The sequence below is a fragment of the Anopheles funestus genome, chromosome 2RL (genome assembly GCF_943734845.2).
Source record: "Anopheles funestus chromosome 2RL, idAnoFuneDA-416_04, whole genome shotgun sequence".
Classification (NCBI taxonomy): Eukaryota; Metazoa; Arthropoda; class Insecta; order Diptera; family Culicidae; genus Anopheles; species Anopheles funestus.
The window spans coordinates 39343771-39362443 of record NC_064598.1 but is presented as its reverse complement, the minus strand read 5'-3'; the positions used below and the strand labels follow the sequence as shown (position 1 = coordinate 39362443).

The following is an 18673-nucleotide window of genomic DNA, read 5'->3' as shown; positions in this document are numbered from 1 at the left end:
AATTTTCAAATTTTTATATTTTTTTTTATTTTTTCTGATTTTTAATTTTTTTTTTAATTTAAAGCATTATTTGAGTGAAAACAAACTTTTTTGAACCAATTGGCATTAAAATAAATCAATTTTATTTTTTTTGCAAAATTTCTCAAAAAAACGTAAGGGGTAAGCCTTATGAAATTTTCGAGTTGAAAAATTTTTTAATATTTTTTTCTGATTTTTTATTCTTTTCTTTATTTAAAGCATTATTTGAGTGAAAAGAAACTTAGTTCAACCAATTGGCATTAAAATAAATCCATTTATAAAATTTTGCAAAATTATTCCAAAAAAAAGGCAAGGCTATTATAGCCTTATGAAATTTTCAAATTTTTAGAATTTTTTTATTTTTTCATAATTTTTTATTCTTTTCTTTATTTAAAGCATTATTTGAGTGAAAAGAAACTTAGTTCAACCAATTGACATTAAAATAAATCCATTTATAAAATTTTGCGCAAAATTTCAATCGGCGTGGAGGAATAAAATGAAGTTCGAGAATGAAACGCACCAGTTGTTTAGCAACAAAATTTGTAAAGTAATTTAAAATCAAACACGACAAACAACGCTGCCGAATGAAAACAAATAAGGTAATATTTAGGTATCTTTATTTTTATATCTTTTTTGTTGGACATGTTTCGTGTTCCCGGTGGCGGGGAATTCCGACTTGTACGCGCCGATGATGGGGGTGGGGGGATCTCCATACAAATTAAATTATTTTCAAACGACACTCTCTTTTCTCTCCCGCGCTCGATCGGCAACCGTTGCGTACCCTAGAAGCGATCGCTGCTAGTATAAACCCTTCCTCTTTCTGGTTCTTTGAATTCCTCCAATTAAACCAGGAATTGTGTTAACTGCGAGAAAAGGAGTTCTTCGCTAAGGTCAAGCCTACTGCACAGATCCTAATAAATAAGATACTTCTTATCGAGCCAAAGATCCAGAGAAAACGTGGATTTTGCGAAAGCCGTGTGTGCAAAAGTTAGCCATATTATAGTACAGCATGAATGATTCCTTCTCCCCGCGTTTCTACATAATAATGCAAATCCGTTCCCGTCCATTATGGACCTGCTATCTACACCAACCTACCGCACACAGTTAATGGGTATAGAGTGTGTGGGGCGAGCATTTTGTTGGTATAACGATTGGAGCAAACATTATTATCCTCAAAAACGCGGGGACGAATTATACGTGTGCGAACACTGCGTGTAATTGTGTCGCTTTCTGGTTGTATATAATGCGTGTGTTTAAGAGCTACCACACTGTTGTCATTTATCACAGAGTAATATAAGAAAATTACAAACAAACAAACAAAAAATACCCTTCCGCATGCATGCTTCTGATGGCTAGTGGCGCGTTTTAGAAAATGTTAATATTAGAGAAATACCCACGACTTCGCACTGAGCTGAATTCTTCATGATCGTCTACTTTACCTTGCTTGCCTGAGAGAAAGTAATAGTTATAGTTCTAGTATGGTTTTGATACTCTTTTGTTTTCTTCTGTTCATTAAATTTAACCTGAATAGTACACAATACCGATGAGACATTTAAATGATTTCTATGACGCTTTACCGCTTTTACTATGCTTTAACGTTGGTGCGTGCGCGTAAAGAATGATAAATACCACACGCATATGGTGGTATGGGATCAATCGATCCACATAATGTAGCAGGTTGGAAGTTCCCACAGTTAAACTATTCAGTATGTAGAACACAAACTTGTAACGTAGGCGGGTGGTTAAAATGTAACTAAAGATACTAGGCGGGACCGACCATCGTAAAGGGCGCATTTACGAATATCAAGGAATAGAATTGGGTGGAAAAAAGGTGTCTAATTTGGTCTTAAGTTTTCTATCGTAAGGAATTAAGTGCAAATCGAATATGCAAATTACAGATCCACGAGAGCGCGTTTCTACTCTTGTACGTTAAAAAACAAAAATAACCTACGATCGTACTGCGTGGAACGCTGTACTACACAACCTTACACACTACACGACAAACACATTTGTTGTTGCTGTTCCCTCATCCATACCCTCCCCTTAATCGTCGAACCGGGTGTGCTTTGTGTTTCGTGGCTCGTACCCATTCGAACTACTGCTGGCAGCGCCATAACCGTTCGAGTAACTGTTACTGCTGCCGCTATCGTATGGTCGCTTCGCACCCATCGACGATCCTCCGTTCCGGTAGTCACCACCGCCGCCACCTCCTCCGAATCGGTTGCCACCACCACCGTATCCGCCACCGCTACCAAACTGATCGCGTCCACCGCGGAATGTTCCGAATCGACTGAAGCGGTTACCACCGCTGCCACCGAATCCGCGCCACTTGAGCAACTCTGGCGGCACGGTTTGGCGGGCTTCCTCGAGAATGGCGATCAGCTCCTTGGCCATCTTGCGCTCGTTGTAGGTGAAGAAGGTGTACGCTTCTCCGGTAGCATTCGAGCGTCCGGTACGGCCGATACGATGCACGTAATCTTCCGTCTGCTGGGGATAGTCGTAATTGATGACCACCTTTATGCCGTCAACATCTGAAAACACACGCACACATTCAAATGAGGAAGCAAAACAACAGAGCAAAGATTTGTTAGATTTGTTGCCGGATCAATCAAAGGAACGTAATCGTATCTCGTCCGATCTCTTTTAAAATAATGAGCTAAAGAAAAACTCAAGCAAATTCAAGCGCGCCCTACTAACTACATGCTACACAATTGAGTAAAAGGGAATGATTTTAAGAGGGGAACATAAGTTTGCCAAACCAAATGAACCGGTGGAACCAGAATAATCGAAACGAAAGCTCTATATGAACGAATTGATGGATGAAGAATTCACAGCAAATGGATTGGGATTATTTTTCCTGCAGTAGTTCAAGTGTAAGAATGTCTCTTCTGCGAAAAAAAATATACGCTGCAACGACACAGTTAGGAGGTTCGTTGAGTTATGTTTGGGCTGAAGATGGTTTATATTCGAGTGAAAATATTCAGCACTGGCAGAACACGAACTTTTTGACATTCAGTACCAGCGACTCTACACTCGGATTATGATAAAAAGTTTCTAGAATTATTGGGGATGTAGAATGATAAGATAAGATGCTGAGACTCTCTCTCTCTAAAATGTTAAAAAATAATAATTCACAAATGGCAAAAGGTAAAGGTAACTGAATACACAACCGGATTATATGGCAACGATAAGGCACTATGAGAAGCGGATGATGTAAAATGTTTCCGATATGAATGATTAAATGTATGAAAGGTTCCCTTGCATGAAAAGCTAACCAAAAGACTACAAAACCTACTAGCGCTATCAATTTATACTTTTTATAACATTATCGATTACGCGCGGCATACAAACATAATCGACTGTGTTATAAATGATCACATGTTCTTTTTTTCCAAGACCTTCTCCCGCAACATCTTTTTTCATGTTTATGTGATTAGTTATTAACTCTAATAAGTAAGGAACTTCGAAATTAATATGAACAGCACAAAATACAAACCGTCACTAGAGTTCGTCAGAGCCTTTCCAGTGAGTAAACACATTTACTCCCTTCTCACACACACATACGTTAGTGCTCTTTCCATAATCCCCTTACGGACAATTGTAACGATAGGACTTGTATCTCCGCGCAGTGTGAAGATACAGTTAGTAAGGAACTAACCGCGAAAACAACGCACGCGTGTGTATTATTGCGACGATTGAACGCGTGAGAAGAAGAATTGGTCGTGCGTCTTTCTTCGGTGTCACTACTACTACTACAGCTGCGATTCATACTGCGTGTTCAATCAGATACAGTAGCCGCCCAGCGTCGATCGCTACCTATTCACGGCGCGCTTCATGCACGTTTTGCTTCTCGACGACTTGGGAGAAGGGTGTGGGCCACCTGGAAAGACGTCTGCCCGGTCAACATCATGCTTCCATCCCTTGATATGCATGCGTCGAGTCCACCGTCATCCGCCGGACGAGTCTTCCTTTGGTATTGATCGTGTTCACAGTATTCCGTGACCGCATGTTCTTCCGTACGCACATTCCGCCACACGTATCAGCATTACATAGACGACAATGGCGCAGCTAACATTTGCCCCTCAACACACACCATTCAATGCCCGGCTTCTTTTACTTCGGATCCGTTACATATTTTCGTTCATGGGATCGATAGAAGGGATTAGAGTGAAGAGTTCCCATTTACGATAATAGCAAGGGCATTGTGGAGTATCTGTGTATGTGTGTGTGGGTGATGTTTCTTATCGTTTGCGAAGTTTGGCCCAGGTTGGGTTTAGAAGTCATCTTCACATCACATCGTGGAGTATTATATTTCGGTGTTTTCCTCTTAGCGCGCACTGTTGCGTCGAATTTCGTTCTGATCTCGATGTCTCAAGTGAGGATTTTAACCGTACAGATCGCTCATAGTCTGTCCATAGTACCAGAGCTGCCGCGTCCACCAGAAATGAAGCCTTCTCTGGCTGATATCTTTGATACGTGTGTGCGTACGAAAGTACTGATAGTAGTAGTAGTTGAATTTTAAACAGTGTTTGCGTAAGCTTGCGTAAGTGAGCTAATCTGCGCGAGTCAACGAATGGCCACACGCATAGCAGCCCACTAACTGCACTGCACACCATTTTTTTTAGAGGCCGTTTGATCGGTAACCTTTTGCCCCTGGCGAGGATATTGTTTCGTGACATTGCATTATGCATCTCTCACTTCCCCCTTTATGTTCATAAGGGGGAGGCGGCGCTTGTGTGTAAAGCTCGCACCGTGTAACATACACTTTTCCCGTTCATTACTATTGTTTCATGAATCTCTATTTTTTTCCATGAACGCACCACCACAGTGTGCCGCGTGCGCCACCAATACCAACGGGTTTTGGGAGAGGCGGTCGACGCGGGTTTTGCTGCGCGTTGTAGTTTGGTGCACATTTTCATTGTACGGGCGAAACATATGTAAAACAGCGGGCAGAGATGTACTTTTGCTCACTATCCCCACCACAGCAGCAAGATGGTCCGGCCTCTGTAATAGAAAGAACGACACGAGATCGGGAAGAAGAGAAAGCAGAAAGATTGAGTAAAAATTCGTCTGACTTTGAAGGAAGTTAAGGGAATCTAAAGGGGGGGAATGCATCCGCGCGCACACTATTATTTATCCATATTACTCATACAACACATGTGGGTACATCGATGATTTTGCGCGTTCATCGCCCTAGTGGCTTGGGGGAAAAGTGGGGGATGAGACTTAGATGATGAGACAATTTTTTTCTTTAACGTTATTGCTTTCTTTTCCCGTGGTCTAACAATTTATGCTGAAGGTCCGTGGGGCGAACATTTGCTGATATAACACACCAAAATGCAAGCAACTCGGGGACTAGTATGTATCTCACACGCGTTCTGGGATTGGAAGAACAAAACATCTGCTGTGTGTGGACGAGCACGCTTATCGATGGCAAAGCCTGCTGCGCGCACACTGTGAGGAAAGGCTCACCATAACATACTACACAACATAACTCTGCTGCTAAATTATTAGTGCTTTTCCACTATCATTACACATACACACCAGACACGCACAACCTTTCACTAGCATTCACACCGTTCTCTCGCTCAGAGCCTTTGCATACATCCCAAAATGACAATTGGTTTATGCATAGGAAAAAAATAAGCCGTTCATACACACTCAGTGACATCTTTTATACGTGCCGTTCGTCTTTCATAATAATCTCAGTTCATTAAAGCTTGTGCAGCTGCAAAAACGTTCGGTCAACACTTACCCAATCCACGAGCGGCCACATCCGTTGCCACCAGTATGCAGGAACGTGCATTACGGAAGCGGTTCAGGGCGCGTTCACGCTCCTGTTGTGATTTGTCACCATGCATTCCCACCGCGTCGTAACCGTAGCGACGGATTTGCATACTTATCTGATCGCAGCGGCGTTTGGTAGTGGTGAAGATAAGAATTTTGCCCGGGTTTCCACCACGGTACAGTTCCTCCAGCAAGTTGCCAAGTCTAAAGCGAGATAATAATTGAAAAATAAAATTTGCCCGAAATCAACACGCAAACCTCATGCACCTTCCACTCTCTGGTGAAGGTTCTTGATGACACTTACTCTTGATTTTTGTTAGGTTCTTCAACAACACGGACGTGTTGGGTAATGTTGTGATTCGCCGACAACTCCAACGAACCGACGTTGATCTGGACGTAATCTCCGAGGAAATCGCGAGCCAAACGCTGCACCTCTTTCGGCCAGGTAGCGGACCACATCAGAATTTGCCTATCCGGTCGCACGTGTCCCAGAATCTTTCGGATCTGCGGCTCGAAACCCATGTCCAGCATACGATCAGCTTCGTCCAGCACGAGGTACGTAACGCGCTGCAGTGTAGTGGTGCCAGATTCGAGGAAATCGATCAAACGACCGGGTGTAGCGATGACGATCTCTACGCCACGGCGAAGATCCGACGCCTGCGGTCCCTTGCTGGAGCCACCGAACAGACACGTGTTGCGAATGTACGAGGACGAGCCGAAATCCGTTGCGACCTGTTGGATCTGCTGTGCAAGCTCACGGGTCGGCGCGAGAACGAGAACCAGCGGTCCACGGACGGACGGGTCGGGCTTTTGATGATTAATGTGCACGATGGCCGGCAGCATGTAACCGAGCGTTTTACCGGAACCGGTCTTCGCGACACCGACCATGTTCAGGCCGCTAAGTGCAATTGGCCAACCTTGCGCCTGGATCGGTGTCGGGCTCTTGTAGCCTTGCTTTTCAATCTCCCGCACCACGTAATCGGGAATGTCGATCTCATCGAACTCGGTGATCGGTTTCGGGCACTGACCGACTAGTGTGATATCGTGCTTGGCCAGGAATCGATCGACATCTTTCTGCGAACGATTGCGTACGACCGAATGCTCGCGGTAGAAATCTTTCTTAAACGGTGCCAGCGTCATCTTGCTCCAATCGATCTTTTGGAGCGTACCGGCATCCGCCCACTTTTCGCGACGCCCGCCACCACCCATTCCTCCTCCACCGCCGAAGCGGTTACCACCACCGCCGCCACCTCCATATCCGCCGGAGCCGTTCGCTCCGCTACTTCCACCGTAACCACCACTACCACCACTACGCGAACCGGTTCCACGCTTGAACTCGGTTCCGGAACGCTTCACACCGTGGTACGGTTCCTTCTTGTAGTCTTCTCGCTCGAATCTCGGAGCCCTTGAAGATAAAACGATAAAAAATACAAATCATGTGATATTTCCTCTTGTTTGTTTTTTTTTTTTTGGTAAAATCACGCTCGGTTACTGTTACTTTCACTGATGGGGGGTCTCTGTATCTCTTTTCGGGTTTTTTTTTCGATTAAAGATCGTATGGTTTTAATTAATAGCTTTTTATGGGTTGGTGGTTGCAAGCTAGGAGAGTCGATTTACGCCTAATGGTCATGATAGTTAGGTCAGTGTACATGCGTGTGCGAATCAGAATTTCTAATATTATCATATCTTCCACCACTAGCAGCAGCAGCCGCAGCAGCAACAGTAGCAGCGCATGCTCATCATTTCATCTCGACAGACTGTGCGAGAACTCTCGCGAACTGCTCGGCGGCACAGAAGAAGAGGACATACTTTTATCGCTGCCATATCGGTGCAATCGCTGATGGGGGGGTAGCTTCGCAAAGAACGGATGATCGAGCGCCTCGGTTAGCGTGATGCGATCCTTTGGCTCGTACTCGAGCATCTTCCCGATCAGATCAAACATCTGCATGTGCTCTGGTGCTTCGGACATGGCACTGCGCATCAGCGGCTTACAGTTCTGCAGCACGTACCGCGCCTCGGAAGTTTTCTCATCCCAGTCCAGCTTCCCGTGCGGGAAATATCGTGTAGGCGTCTTTTTCGCCATATGGTATGGAATCGGACCGAGTATTCGCTCCATCATCGCCAAATGTTCTCGGTTGTCGTGCGTTTGGAACAGCGTTATGCCAAGGTACAGTTCGTAAATAATGCATCCTATCGACCACACATCGCACGGTTGTGCCCAGCCCAGCTCTAATATCACCTCCGGCGCCCGGTAGTGTCGGGTTGATACGATCGTGCTATGGTACTCGTGATCGAATATGGCATTACCGAAATCAATTAACCGTATGTCGCTACAGTTCACGTGTCGCAATTCGCGATTCTTTCTCGTTGTCCTGCTGACTACTGTGGTATATTCCGAGTTTACGAACAGTATGTTTTCCGGCTTCAGATCCGTATGGGTGAGCTTCACGCTGTGCAGAAAGTTTACCGCAAAGCAAAGCTGATAGGACATGTGGCGGACCTGCTCCATCGGAAACGGTTGATATTTATTGTCCTTCATAAAGTCGTACACGCTCTGTCCAAGCATCTCGAACGCGATACATATGTGCCCGTGATAGTCGAACCAGTCCAACATCAGGATGCACAGATGACGACCGGACGGATCTTTGGCTATGATCTCTTCCAACACATTGATCTCCAGTTTGGCTGTCTTGCGGTACTTGTCTACGTTGCGTATAATTTTCAGTGCGATCGTGTGCTCCTTTTCCGTGTCCTTCGCCTTGACAACGCGACCAAACGTGCCTTCACCTAGGGTAGATAATAGTTTGTATCTATTATGTATTACATCACCAGGTTGGTAGATCAAATGCCCATGGGAGTCGTTCTTTATCGGGCTGTGTTTTTTCGTCCCATCGGTTCGATGTTCTCGTTCACGGTCTCGATCTCGTTCGCGTTCCCGTTCCCTTTCTCGGTCGCGTTCTCTCTCGCGCTCTCTTTCCCGTTCTCGATCACGTTCCCGCTGTTCGCGTTCCCGTTCCCGTTCTCGGTCTTTCCGGGAGGTACGATGTTCGTGGCGCCGCGACGTTTTCTCTTCCCGATATCTGTTCTTCCTGTGGCTGCCACTGGTCGACCCGACACTGCGCTGGTGATGGGACTCTTCTGAACGCTTCCGTTTTCTACGGGACGAGCTTGTGTTTGATATCCTCGCACTCTTATAGCAGTCACCACCGGATTCTGTATGCTTCATACGCTTCTCCTCGTACCGGCCGCCGACAGACGCCCTGGACCCGGACCTCGAATGAAGCCTTCGTTTTGAGCGTGGCATCGCTGTCTGTGTGATGGTTGATGCTGATATGTGGACAGATTTACGAGAACAAGCACCAAAAAACGTATCATAACCGACTCTGGACGGTTGATGGGAAATAGATTAACTTCAAAAAATTGATTGTACTTCACTCGAGTGGGCAACTAACAATAAAAACTACACTGCCCTTTCTGAATGATTCAAGCCAACACACTATGCCGCCCAAGGCGCAATGGCGCTAGCGTTAGCACGCACGCACTCTCACACACACAACTATCCATGTTCAATTTTTAACCCCTACCAGACGAATCATATCATCATCTCACTAACACACACTCTCAACGCTCAACTTCCTTCTCTTCGCTCGCACGCACACACCCATACGCATTTGACGAGCGAGCGAACGAAAAACATGCCATCAGGCAACACTGTCCTCTCTCTCTTTCTCTCTTTCCACACCACCGCGTACAGCACAGGACGCCTCATGGTGGAAAGCAAACCCATCATCGACTAAGCAAAGATGTGTGTGACTAACGGCCGCCATCTTGTTTCCCAACATGGAGGGCCCAAGGCCAAATACAAAACCACATTTTGTGCTGCTTTCTGGCACCGCACAGCAAATTTTTCCCATTGAAAAATACGCCCCGCAACGGAGCACTGAACATACCGCAAGCATAAATGACCCAGCTAGCTTATTTAACATGTTTCAACCTCTTTACAACCACGCCATTACCACGTGCAAACCACGCTGCACCTGGTCATGATCCTACAAAGTCCACCACTTGCTTTCATTCTGTTAGAAACACATTTACTTACATGTCAAATTCGTCCACGAAACCTTCCTGGATGATGGGAGTCGAATAAAATCGACTGCTAGTGACCGATAGAGTCGTCGGAAGAAGAATCTGCGAACGATCGCAGTGTGACCGATGTAGTCGGGATGTAGTTACTGCGCTGACTTCCGGGATTCGCAAGCGACTACCGAAATTGGCCGATGATGATGTACTGCAAAACGAGCGAAGAACAGTCGTTAGCGACCGACGGCACGATAATCCCCACATTTCTGCAGGGTTGTTGGTTTGTTCCGCCGACGGAATTTCACTATTGCACCACCAGCTACACCATCTGGCTAGACTGGCACAACTTCCAGCGGAAACGCACCAACCGAGATGCTTACCTAATCACGGTCAATTTTCGAAAGAAAGCAACGCTGCTACACCATGCGAAGAAACCTTCCTGCTCAGCCGAGCACAAACTTAAGCTCTGTCTACACCGCGCAAACGTCATCGCAGTCGCGACTGTCAACAAGCAAATTTTCTTGCAAAGAAGGTTGCTCGAACAAAATTGTTTTCATTATTTATAACCATGCTGCTATCAACCAAAAACAATGCGTTGTTCGCTTTTTATGGAAAATTCCAGTTCTTTTGATGCTATGTATGATTTTTATGAAATCATTTTGGGCATCAAATTTTCATAAAATATTCATTACAACATTGTAATGTAAAGAAACATTTCCTTCTTCTTATATGGAACTATAATATAAAGGAGGTCTTCTCCTGCCATTTCTGGCTTTCATTAACTTTATATACCCATAGCATAGTTCATAGTCAATTCTACGTACGACGGTTTGGCCGAGATGGGATTTGATTCCCTGTTCTATCGTTTGGTCGGTGTTCTATCATTCCTACTATATAAAATAAATATGAAAAAGCTCCATTTATCTGTGCGGACCGATTGACCGGCTACAATTCCACAAGTCCGCACATACCCGAAATATCCACGTGTCACTAAATCAGCACAGCATGCCCGATCACGTGTAGACTTGCCTTATGCTTGCCACGTCCGCGAAAAATGTAAACAAAGTTGACAGTCATCAAATGTCAAACAGCGAAAACAGAAAAATAGATTTTCCAAAACTGTGAATTCGATCTGTTGCGTTTTAAGTTGGTGTCTGGTTTATTGAAATTTTACCTCATTTTAAATCATCATGGAAACTCCGGAAGTTCATATTGACGTGAGCGGGGATATGGAAACACCGAAACAGGATAATAAAACCGGGTTCAACCTGTCCTCGTAAGCAAAATTCGCGATCTATTGCGGGATGCGCATGACGCATCGACAATAATAACAAAGGGAATGTTCTATTTTAGCTTTTCCAACTTCTCCACCCGTATTCCGAGCTTGTGGGAACTGTTGCGATTAAGCCGGCAAAATATTCGACCATGGGCAGAATTTTTACAAACTTCCAACTTTAAAACAGTGGCCAACGTTTCCCGTCTGACGAACCGCATCATTCGAAATCTGGCGTATTTTCAAAGCAACTATCTATTTGTATTCCTTGGGTTGATTGTCTATTGTTTGTGAGTATTAGCTTTCCCTTTCAGAATGATTTCCTTCAATAGCCTAAATATGTGAATTTATTTTACAGGTTGACCTCTCCACTCATACTGATAGTGCTGGGAGCTGTGTTTTACGCTTGCTACAAAATCAAGCAGAACAGCACACCCGTGGCTTTCTTCAGCAAACAGTTAAACACGAACCAACAATGCATTGCTGTCAATGTTGCATCCGTGCCGCTGCTCTACCTCGCCGGGGCAGGTGCAGTAATGTTCTGGGTGCTGGGTGCATCATTTTTTGTGATATCACTCCACGCTGCCTTCTATAATATCGATGCAATTGTTACCGAGGATATGGAAACGTTCCTCACCGAAACGGTGTGAAGGGTATGCATGGCGAAACCTTTAAATCGACTGTGAATTCTATCGCTCTTGAACTATTACCGTCACATGCCGTATTCAACGATTTGATTTGAAAAATCAATTCCCTTTCCTTAGCTATGCATATGGTAAACGAAATCAAAGAACTATGATAGATCAATTAACAACAAGGACGAAATAATGAATATTTACTGTATCTTTTCGATGTAACCTCGTTGCAAAAATAAACTGCAACATGAACTAGCAAAAATTTTCATAAAAAGAACCCGTAATCATAATCAAGATCATTTTGAACATTGAAGCTTTTGCTTAGCTTGACCGAACGGTCTACCATCAAATACGATCGAAAACAAAACCATTTGCTAGATGTTTTATGTATTGTTACGAATCTTCTTCACCGTTAATGTAATCGGTTATAAAAACTGTGTGAAGGTTAAATTTACATTCTCAATGTTCTAGTAACATCAACGCTAATGCGTTTAACATAAATAACAACGTTTATTTGCATAATTTCTCAAATTTAGTTTACAATAAAAAGAAGGTTCTTCTGTTTCAAATGAACAAACGGTGTCTCAAAATTAGTAACTGTAAAACACACACCCTTGATGGACATTATTGGCGATAAAACCGAATCACACCTTCAGTTGAAAACCAAATCGTTGTAATTGCTCAGCACGTGATACGCCGACACGCGACAACTTGTAGTCGTGCGTACTACGGTCGTACGATCAGCACGTTCAAAGTTAGCTTTTACCGTTTCGTAGTAACGTCCGTCACTGTGAATCAGAGTAGAAATTAGGTTACTTCTAAGCTTTAGCGATACGACAGAGAACCATAAGCCACTTACCTCAGTACGAGACAGCGCAGCTTCAAGCACTTAACACGCAGTAAATCGATAGCCTTTTGACTCTTGTCAGAGAATCGTAGATTTTCCGGATCCCAGCGAAGCTCCAACCGTTCCAGCTTGGAACAGGCCGATCCAATGGTATCCATCAGCTGGTCCACGTGTATATTACCGCTCAGTCGTTCCGTTGTACCCATCACGACGATGCGAATGTTCGTCAGTATCGGTAAGATAGTCATCCAGAGCTGATCCGTAATGTGAGTCATGCCGGAGAGTACGCACGCCTGCAATTGCGCACCGTAGCGTGTAATGAACCGTGCCAAACCTTCATCCGACACATTGTCGGAAGAGTCTAGATCCAGTGCGATCAGGCTCTTCGGGTTGCCACCTTCCATCCATGCCTTCAGCACGGAATCATTGAACCCATTAATCTGGCCAGCACTCAAGAACCGCAGCGTAGGAATTCTCGTCAGTACATCGATGAGACACTCGCTCGACAGATCGGTACCGGAGATGTCCAACTCTTGTACCGAACATTTGTCCCACTCCGCTTGCATCACGTACTCCGACTTGAGGCTCGTACCGTTCATCAGCAAACACTTCAGCTGTTTCGATCTGGCTAGCAGTGCCTTCAAGGTCGATCCAGTGACCTTGTTGCAATAGTTGACGGCAAGACACTCGAGCTGGATGCAGTTGGAGCTGAACGCATCGATGTGAGAATCGTCGATGAAGTTAATGCCGTACAGATTAATAACGCGCAGGTTCGGTGTGGCCGACTTTAGCTTGTGCACGTTAATGACCTCGTAGATTTCTTCCTCTTCCTCTTCACCTTTCTCGTACGTGCCGATAAGATGCAGCACCTCGAGACCGTTGATGAAGTTGTAAATTTTGCGCATGAAACCCTCCATGAAGATGACCTCCGACAGACAGATGCACATGTAGCGCAGCTTGGCCGGGAAAGCCTGCATCTCGCTGAAGTCATGCAATTGCATAGCTGAAAGTAACCATAAGCACAGTTAATTGTTATACAGTGGCCAGATTGTATCATATTTACCGGTAGAGAAATCCAAAAGCATGTGCGTTAAATTCGGACATTTCGACGACAGCTCATGCAATACGGTGTGCGTAATTAGCTCAATCGGCAGCTCGATGTAACGAAGCGATGGCCCGAATCGGACGGAGATGAGCTGCAGCAAGGATTCCAGCGAACCTACGTGCAGTCCGGAAACTTCCGGACGTAGCGACACATTCTTCCACAGCTGCGTGTTGTACGCTATCGTACGCCAACGGCGGCATACCGTAGCCATGCGACATATTTCCAAGTGGCTCAGATAGGAAAAGATGTGCAAGATGACCTTATCCGGAAGCTTCTCGATGGACTGTGGTGAACGAAACGAAACGTACTGTTAGACTAGTGCGGACTCAAACGGAACAATCTTTACGAGCAGATGTTAGAAAATCGGTGCATGCATGAATGTTACAAAAGGTAAGTAATAAATATTCTCATCAAACCGTATTCGCGAACGGGCTTTTGCCATCCTCGGTAAAGTAAAGCTGCGACGCTTCCAGTGCCACTTGATTCCACACATCACTCGAAATATCCATCCTAAGTCACTTGTTGCAGTGTTTTAGCACACAAAAGCTGGAGTTTTTAGGGAATTATAAGCTAAGCAGCTACCACCGATAGTACCAAGAGGTACTCGTACAAATTTTCCCGAAAGAGAGTGAAAATTTTGACATTCCCAACGATGAAAATGTGTGATCATAATTTCCACTGTGTTTGTGTGTACGATCAGCATGGGAGCAGCAATTTGGGAAGAATCTTGTGAAGTTCCGTGTCGTTGTTGTTGTTAGACACGGTGCAATTTGGGGAGCTCTTTTTATAATAACCATAGGCAAAATCTTTCATACTCTCTCAATTTTAAAAAGCAAACATGTATGAGTGAAATATGCTAAAATTAAACAATGTGGCGCTTACAGAAAAATCCCAGTGTTTGGTAGTACATTGCTCATGCGCGCTGAGGTCCATGATGGGGATGTTGTTATGAGGTCCGGATCGGCCAGAAGCTGCCGTAGCGAGTGTGTTAGTAAGAACATGCCAGTCCAGTTACGAGTTTACCGGTGGTAGGAAAATGATGAACAATTATGAACCGGTCGTCATGGATACGGTTAGTAACAAATTGTCCCGAAAGATTTCGCTGTTTTACTAACCGTTCCATCTGAAGCGCCAAAGAACAGCTACAAAGGATAAAAGGAAACTGTAAAGCATTTAAAGCGAAGCCGATTATTTGTCACGAATTAGCTGTACTTAGTGTTGCGCTTAATGTACAAAATGTTTGCGGTGGATCATCAGATCGTTCACTTACCACGCGGCTTCGCCGGATACTGCCGCTAGAAAAACTGTCACTATGTACTAGTGATGAGGAAAAATCGATCGCATTCCATGCTTCCATTGTGTTGCGTTACAAAAGATTAAACTGAGCTTGATTAAAATCACTCTTTGTGACGCTAGAACGCTTTCAATAGAGGATGTGAAATGTTGTAATTGAAAAGACATACGTGTAATAACACTCAGCTGTGATAATTTCATCACAGATCATCGATACTCATGCTATTCTATTGCAATGTGCACCAAACTTCACTTAACCTATATTAATCAAATCTTTTTTCAAATCATTACTACTGCGTCTGTTCATCATTAAACTGAAACATGTAGAGAACTACTCATTACCTCTTGAAGCACTGTTTGCTGCACTTTATGTGCGGAAAGATTTATTAACGCGTACGCTCGTTGACAGTTAACGAGATCGAAATGATTTACGATCTGCCACGATGGATCATGTCACAGTATCGTTTATACGTCACGTACGATCGCTAGTAAACTGATGAATGAAACCGCAACAATTAGCCAAACTCAACTCGACATCGACTCACCAAGACTTTGCGGTGCGTACGTTACTAATAAACGTGATGCCACCGTCTGATTTGATCGTGAGTTCCGATTCAAACCCGAACCGCACCAATCGCGCGAATCAGGGAGTTCCACGCAGAAAAAAAATTATAATTAAAAATGATACTTCGTTCCGATGTATCGGCTGGCAGATTTTCTCTGCTCTGGGAATCGGGTATTACAGAATAACATGTTTGTTTTCTCTTCTGTTCCTCTGTTATCTTTCTTACAGGCAATCTTTCATACTGGTAAAATTCGATTTAGATCAATTTTTTCCCTTCTAGTAATGAGATAAATTTTTCATTCAAAAATCAATTTTACTTTTCAAAATAACTAATTTTACTGTTTTTTCCGAAATGAAATCTGTAAAAGTGTAATAATTAATTAAAGTATCAATTTAATAACTTTCCATGAACAAATTAATGCTATAACCTAAAGCAAAATACCGTAGCTGATTTCGTAATAAAATCCACTACAGGAAAGAAAAACATACAATGTTCACAAAGTGTGTTTATTTATCATGCACATTTTTTCCCTCAACAGAAAATTTCAACGCGCTTTATCACTTTTTTTTGCTGGCGGTTCGTTTCATGGTACAAAAAAGAAAATACCACTCTTTCCATCATCAAAATCATTATTTGTTACGATCATTGAAAAGACAAAATGTCGTCACGTCTGGTAGTGGTGCCAATTGATGTTTTTTCTTCAACTACGAATTCAACACGTTGGACTTTCGTCAACAATTTTACCGGTTGAAGAGGAAATCGGGATTCCCTTCTGGCATTGAATAAACTGTGCACGCCTCAGGTCGGCCTGTATGGGAGGATCATTTACCATATACTTCTTTACCCGATCATATTGCCAAAAGGTATGTCAATCACTAGCTGCTTGGTTCAAATTACGCTAAAAATAGAACTCGCCGATTCGCCATCATATGACAAGACGCTTTATTGGATTTGCTGGGGAAATTAACGGCACTCTGCCGAACTCCCATGATCACGTACCTGGGAAGGGCGTTTTCTGAATGTTACCGGAAAAAGTAAATCCATCGCTTTTTTGGTCAACGTGAGAAGTAGCGGTTAGCTTATTAGAACGTTCTTCACTTACTGATCGTATTAGCGTAAATTGATCTGTCACTCAATTGCACAGTCAAACTGATCCATGCTTCGTGATGCGATCGGTTTTTTTGGTGAATGCATTGCTCACCACCATACGGGATCGGATTACAGACAGTGTGGATGTGTGTTGTTCGGTAATGCTCGTCGCACGACGAGCTGTTGGCTCTTGACATGCTTTAATGCTGTTATTCGTTTGACACATGGCTCATGTGATGGAGGTGCCTGGTGATTTGTACACATCGTTAAACCTTGGGGAGTTATACTACTACACAAAAAGATTTTAAAGTGGATCTTTTATTTTTTATATTAAGGGTTTTGTATTCGGAGTTATAACGATGAACCGTTTGATCAATAAAAAAAGTAAACTGCGTTCAATAAGAAAAAAAAAAACATGCAGACAATCAGCTAACTAATCACCGTTAAATTTTTATATTAGTTTAATCTTTTTGAAAATTGTTCAAACAGGATAATATTTTGTTGTATAATACAAGTTTTATATAATTGCATTAATTTCACAGCACTGAAAAACAAACCACACACTCACACGCAGCTTAATTTAAATCATTCCAAAATATCACTGTTTTTAACTAAACTAACTTGATTACTGGTGCACAAATAAACACTTTGCACTGGTGTCGATGGTGTTGATTTACAATCCATGATACAACCGTAGCGCTGCCGTGACCGATATCACAACCGTGTACCGTTTGCTTTGAGCGAACAATGCCAATGTAACGGCGCTACTTACACAGTTCGATATGAAAATTGTTTTCCGTGCATCTTCGTCATCGTTCATATTTGTTCCGAGCAACAAATTTGCAATGCTTTGTCGCTGTTTGAACGTACTCATCTTTGAACACTTTTGTTTCGTAACCAAGTCACACTAGACACAAAAGTCACCAGGATCGGTTGACGGGCGTTTGCGTCTAACCTAAGTCGAAACCGAAACTACACTACCGTGAATCAATGCATGAACCGTTGAAAATCCCCATCAGCGAGACGGGCAAGATCACGTTCGCCCTGGTTTGTAGAGATGTAGCGACACACCGAACAAAAATGCATTTTTTAATCCAACCAAATCCATTTCCATCGATTAGGTGCAAGTGTGAGAGCATCCTTTGTACGATCGAAGGTGGTGAATTATTTTTTAATCACCATTTTATATTTATAATTATTAAACTCATCGCTATTTTTCCTTCACACCAACGGGTACTGGTGTTCGGTGCCGTTTGGCAACGATATTCACTGCCAAGGTGGCTTGTTTTCCATTATGGCATGACATTTGCCAGCTGCCGTATTGATCAGCAAAGCACGTTGAAGGCTTTGGCAAGCCAAATTTATTGCCAACCTGGCATGTATCGTGTTTGCTGTCGAACAAGTAGCTCGATGACCCTCGATGGATTCGGTTTGTATAAAGAAATATTTTTGCATCCGATTTGTGTTATTTGGCGTATTGAACTAGTAGATCATGCCTGTCTTATAATGGTTTACAAATAAAAAATACTGCAGATTAAGTTTCCTTGCAGTGCAAATTTTTTTGTTTAGTCTTTCTAATATAAAAATATTCCAAATAATATTTAAAATTATATTTTTTTTTAAATCATTAGTGGTCTTTAAATTTGATCAATTTTCTAAATATTCTGATAGAAATAAATGAAATTTCTTCCAGTAGCAAATTCATCATAACTTTATTAACCTCCAAGGGTTAATTTGCACGTATATTTTTAACTGGTTGTATTAAAACAAGTTAATCAATAATTTTTGGTCTACCTAACCTCAATAGAAATAAATTAATACATAATATTCGTTACACAATTTTTAAATTCAATTTGCCGCACTGTGTGTTTTGCTGTGCTGGTCAAAAAATTTAAAGAAATGAGAGAAAAGCAAGGTACAAAGCGAAGGGCACAAAGAGAGTAAAGTGGAACTATGGGCAATCGATGGATAAAATCGAAA

The 18673-nt window shown here is 43.1% G+C and overlaps 5 protein-coding genes across 11 annotated transcripts in view; 2 read left to right on the top strand and 3 right to left on the bottom strand.

The window, feature by feature from the left end:
• Nucleotides 1–18673, top strand: part of LOC125762071 (uncharacterized) — a 494872-nt gene that overhangs the window by 310937 nt on the left and 165262 nt on the right. The gene's annotated exons all lie outside the window — the stretch shown is intronic.
• LOC125762053 (uncharacterized) lies at nt 619–10255 on the bottom strand. 2 transcript variants are annotated; one of them, XM_049423770.1, is made up of 4 exons: nt 9905–10249; nt 6110–7210; nt 5774–6009; nt 619–2549 (listed from the first exon to the last, which is right to left on the bottom strand). In XM_049423770.1, exons 1-4 carry the CDS (start codon nt 10147–10149, stop codon nt 2062–2064), a joined length of 2070 nt encoding a protein of 689 aa, XP_049279727.1. In that variant the 5' UTR covers nt 10150–10249; the 3' UTR covers nt 619–2061. The 2 variants fall into 2 exon arrangements, with proteins under 2 accessions (XP_049279727.1, XP_049279728.1); XM_049423771.1 differs by lacking the exon at nt 619–2549 and adding an exon at nt 3555–5022 and having other exon boundaries at nt 9905–10255.
• Nucleotides 7300–10014, bottom strand: LOC125762064 (dual specificity protein kinase CLK2-like). Its single transcript, XM_049423800.1, has 2 exons — nt 9905–10014; nt 7300–9132 (listed from the first exon to the last, which is right to left on the bottom strand). Exon 2 carries the CDS (start codon nt 9107–9109, stop codon nt 7550–7552), a length of 1560 nt encoding a protein of 519 aa, XP_049279757.1. The 5' UTR covers nt 9110–9132; nt 9905–10014; the 3' UTR covers nt 7300–7549.
• Nucleotides 10949–12370, top strand: LOC125762088 (prenylated Rab acceptor protein 1). The gene is made up of 3 exons (XM_049423843.1): nt 10949–11161; nt 11239–11448; nt 11517–12370. Exons 1-3 carry the CDS (start codon nt 11076–11078, stop codon nt 11806–11808), a joined length of 588 nt encoding a protein of 195 aa, XP_049279800.1. The 5' UTR covers nt 10949–11075; the 3' UTR covers nt 11809–12370.
• On the bottom strand, nt 12284–17700 carry LOC125762065 (F-box/LRR-repeat protein 7). Of its 5 annotated transcripts, none has more exons than XM_049423804.1 (5): nt 16604–16775; nt 14861–14887; nt 13704–14028; nt 12653–13643; nt 12284–12581 (listed from the first exon to the last, which is right to left on the bottom strand). In XM_049423804.1, the coding sequence occupies exons 1-5, from the start codon at nt 16646–16648 to the stop codon at nt 12446–12448; spliced, it is 1524 nt and encodes a 507-aa protein (XP_049279761.1). In that variant the 5' UTR covers nt 16649–16775; the 3' UTR covers nt 12284–12445. The 5 variants fall into 5 exon arrangements, with proteins under 5 accessions (XP_049279761.1, XP_049279760.1, XP_049279758.1 ...); XM_049423803.1 differs by lacking the exons at nt 14861–14887; nt 16604–16775 and adding exons at nt 15016–15165; nt 15381–15888; XM_049423801.1 differs by lacking the exons at nt 14861–14887; nt 16604–16775 and adding an exon at nt 17466–17700.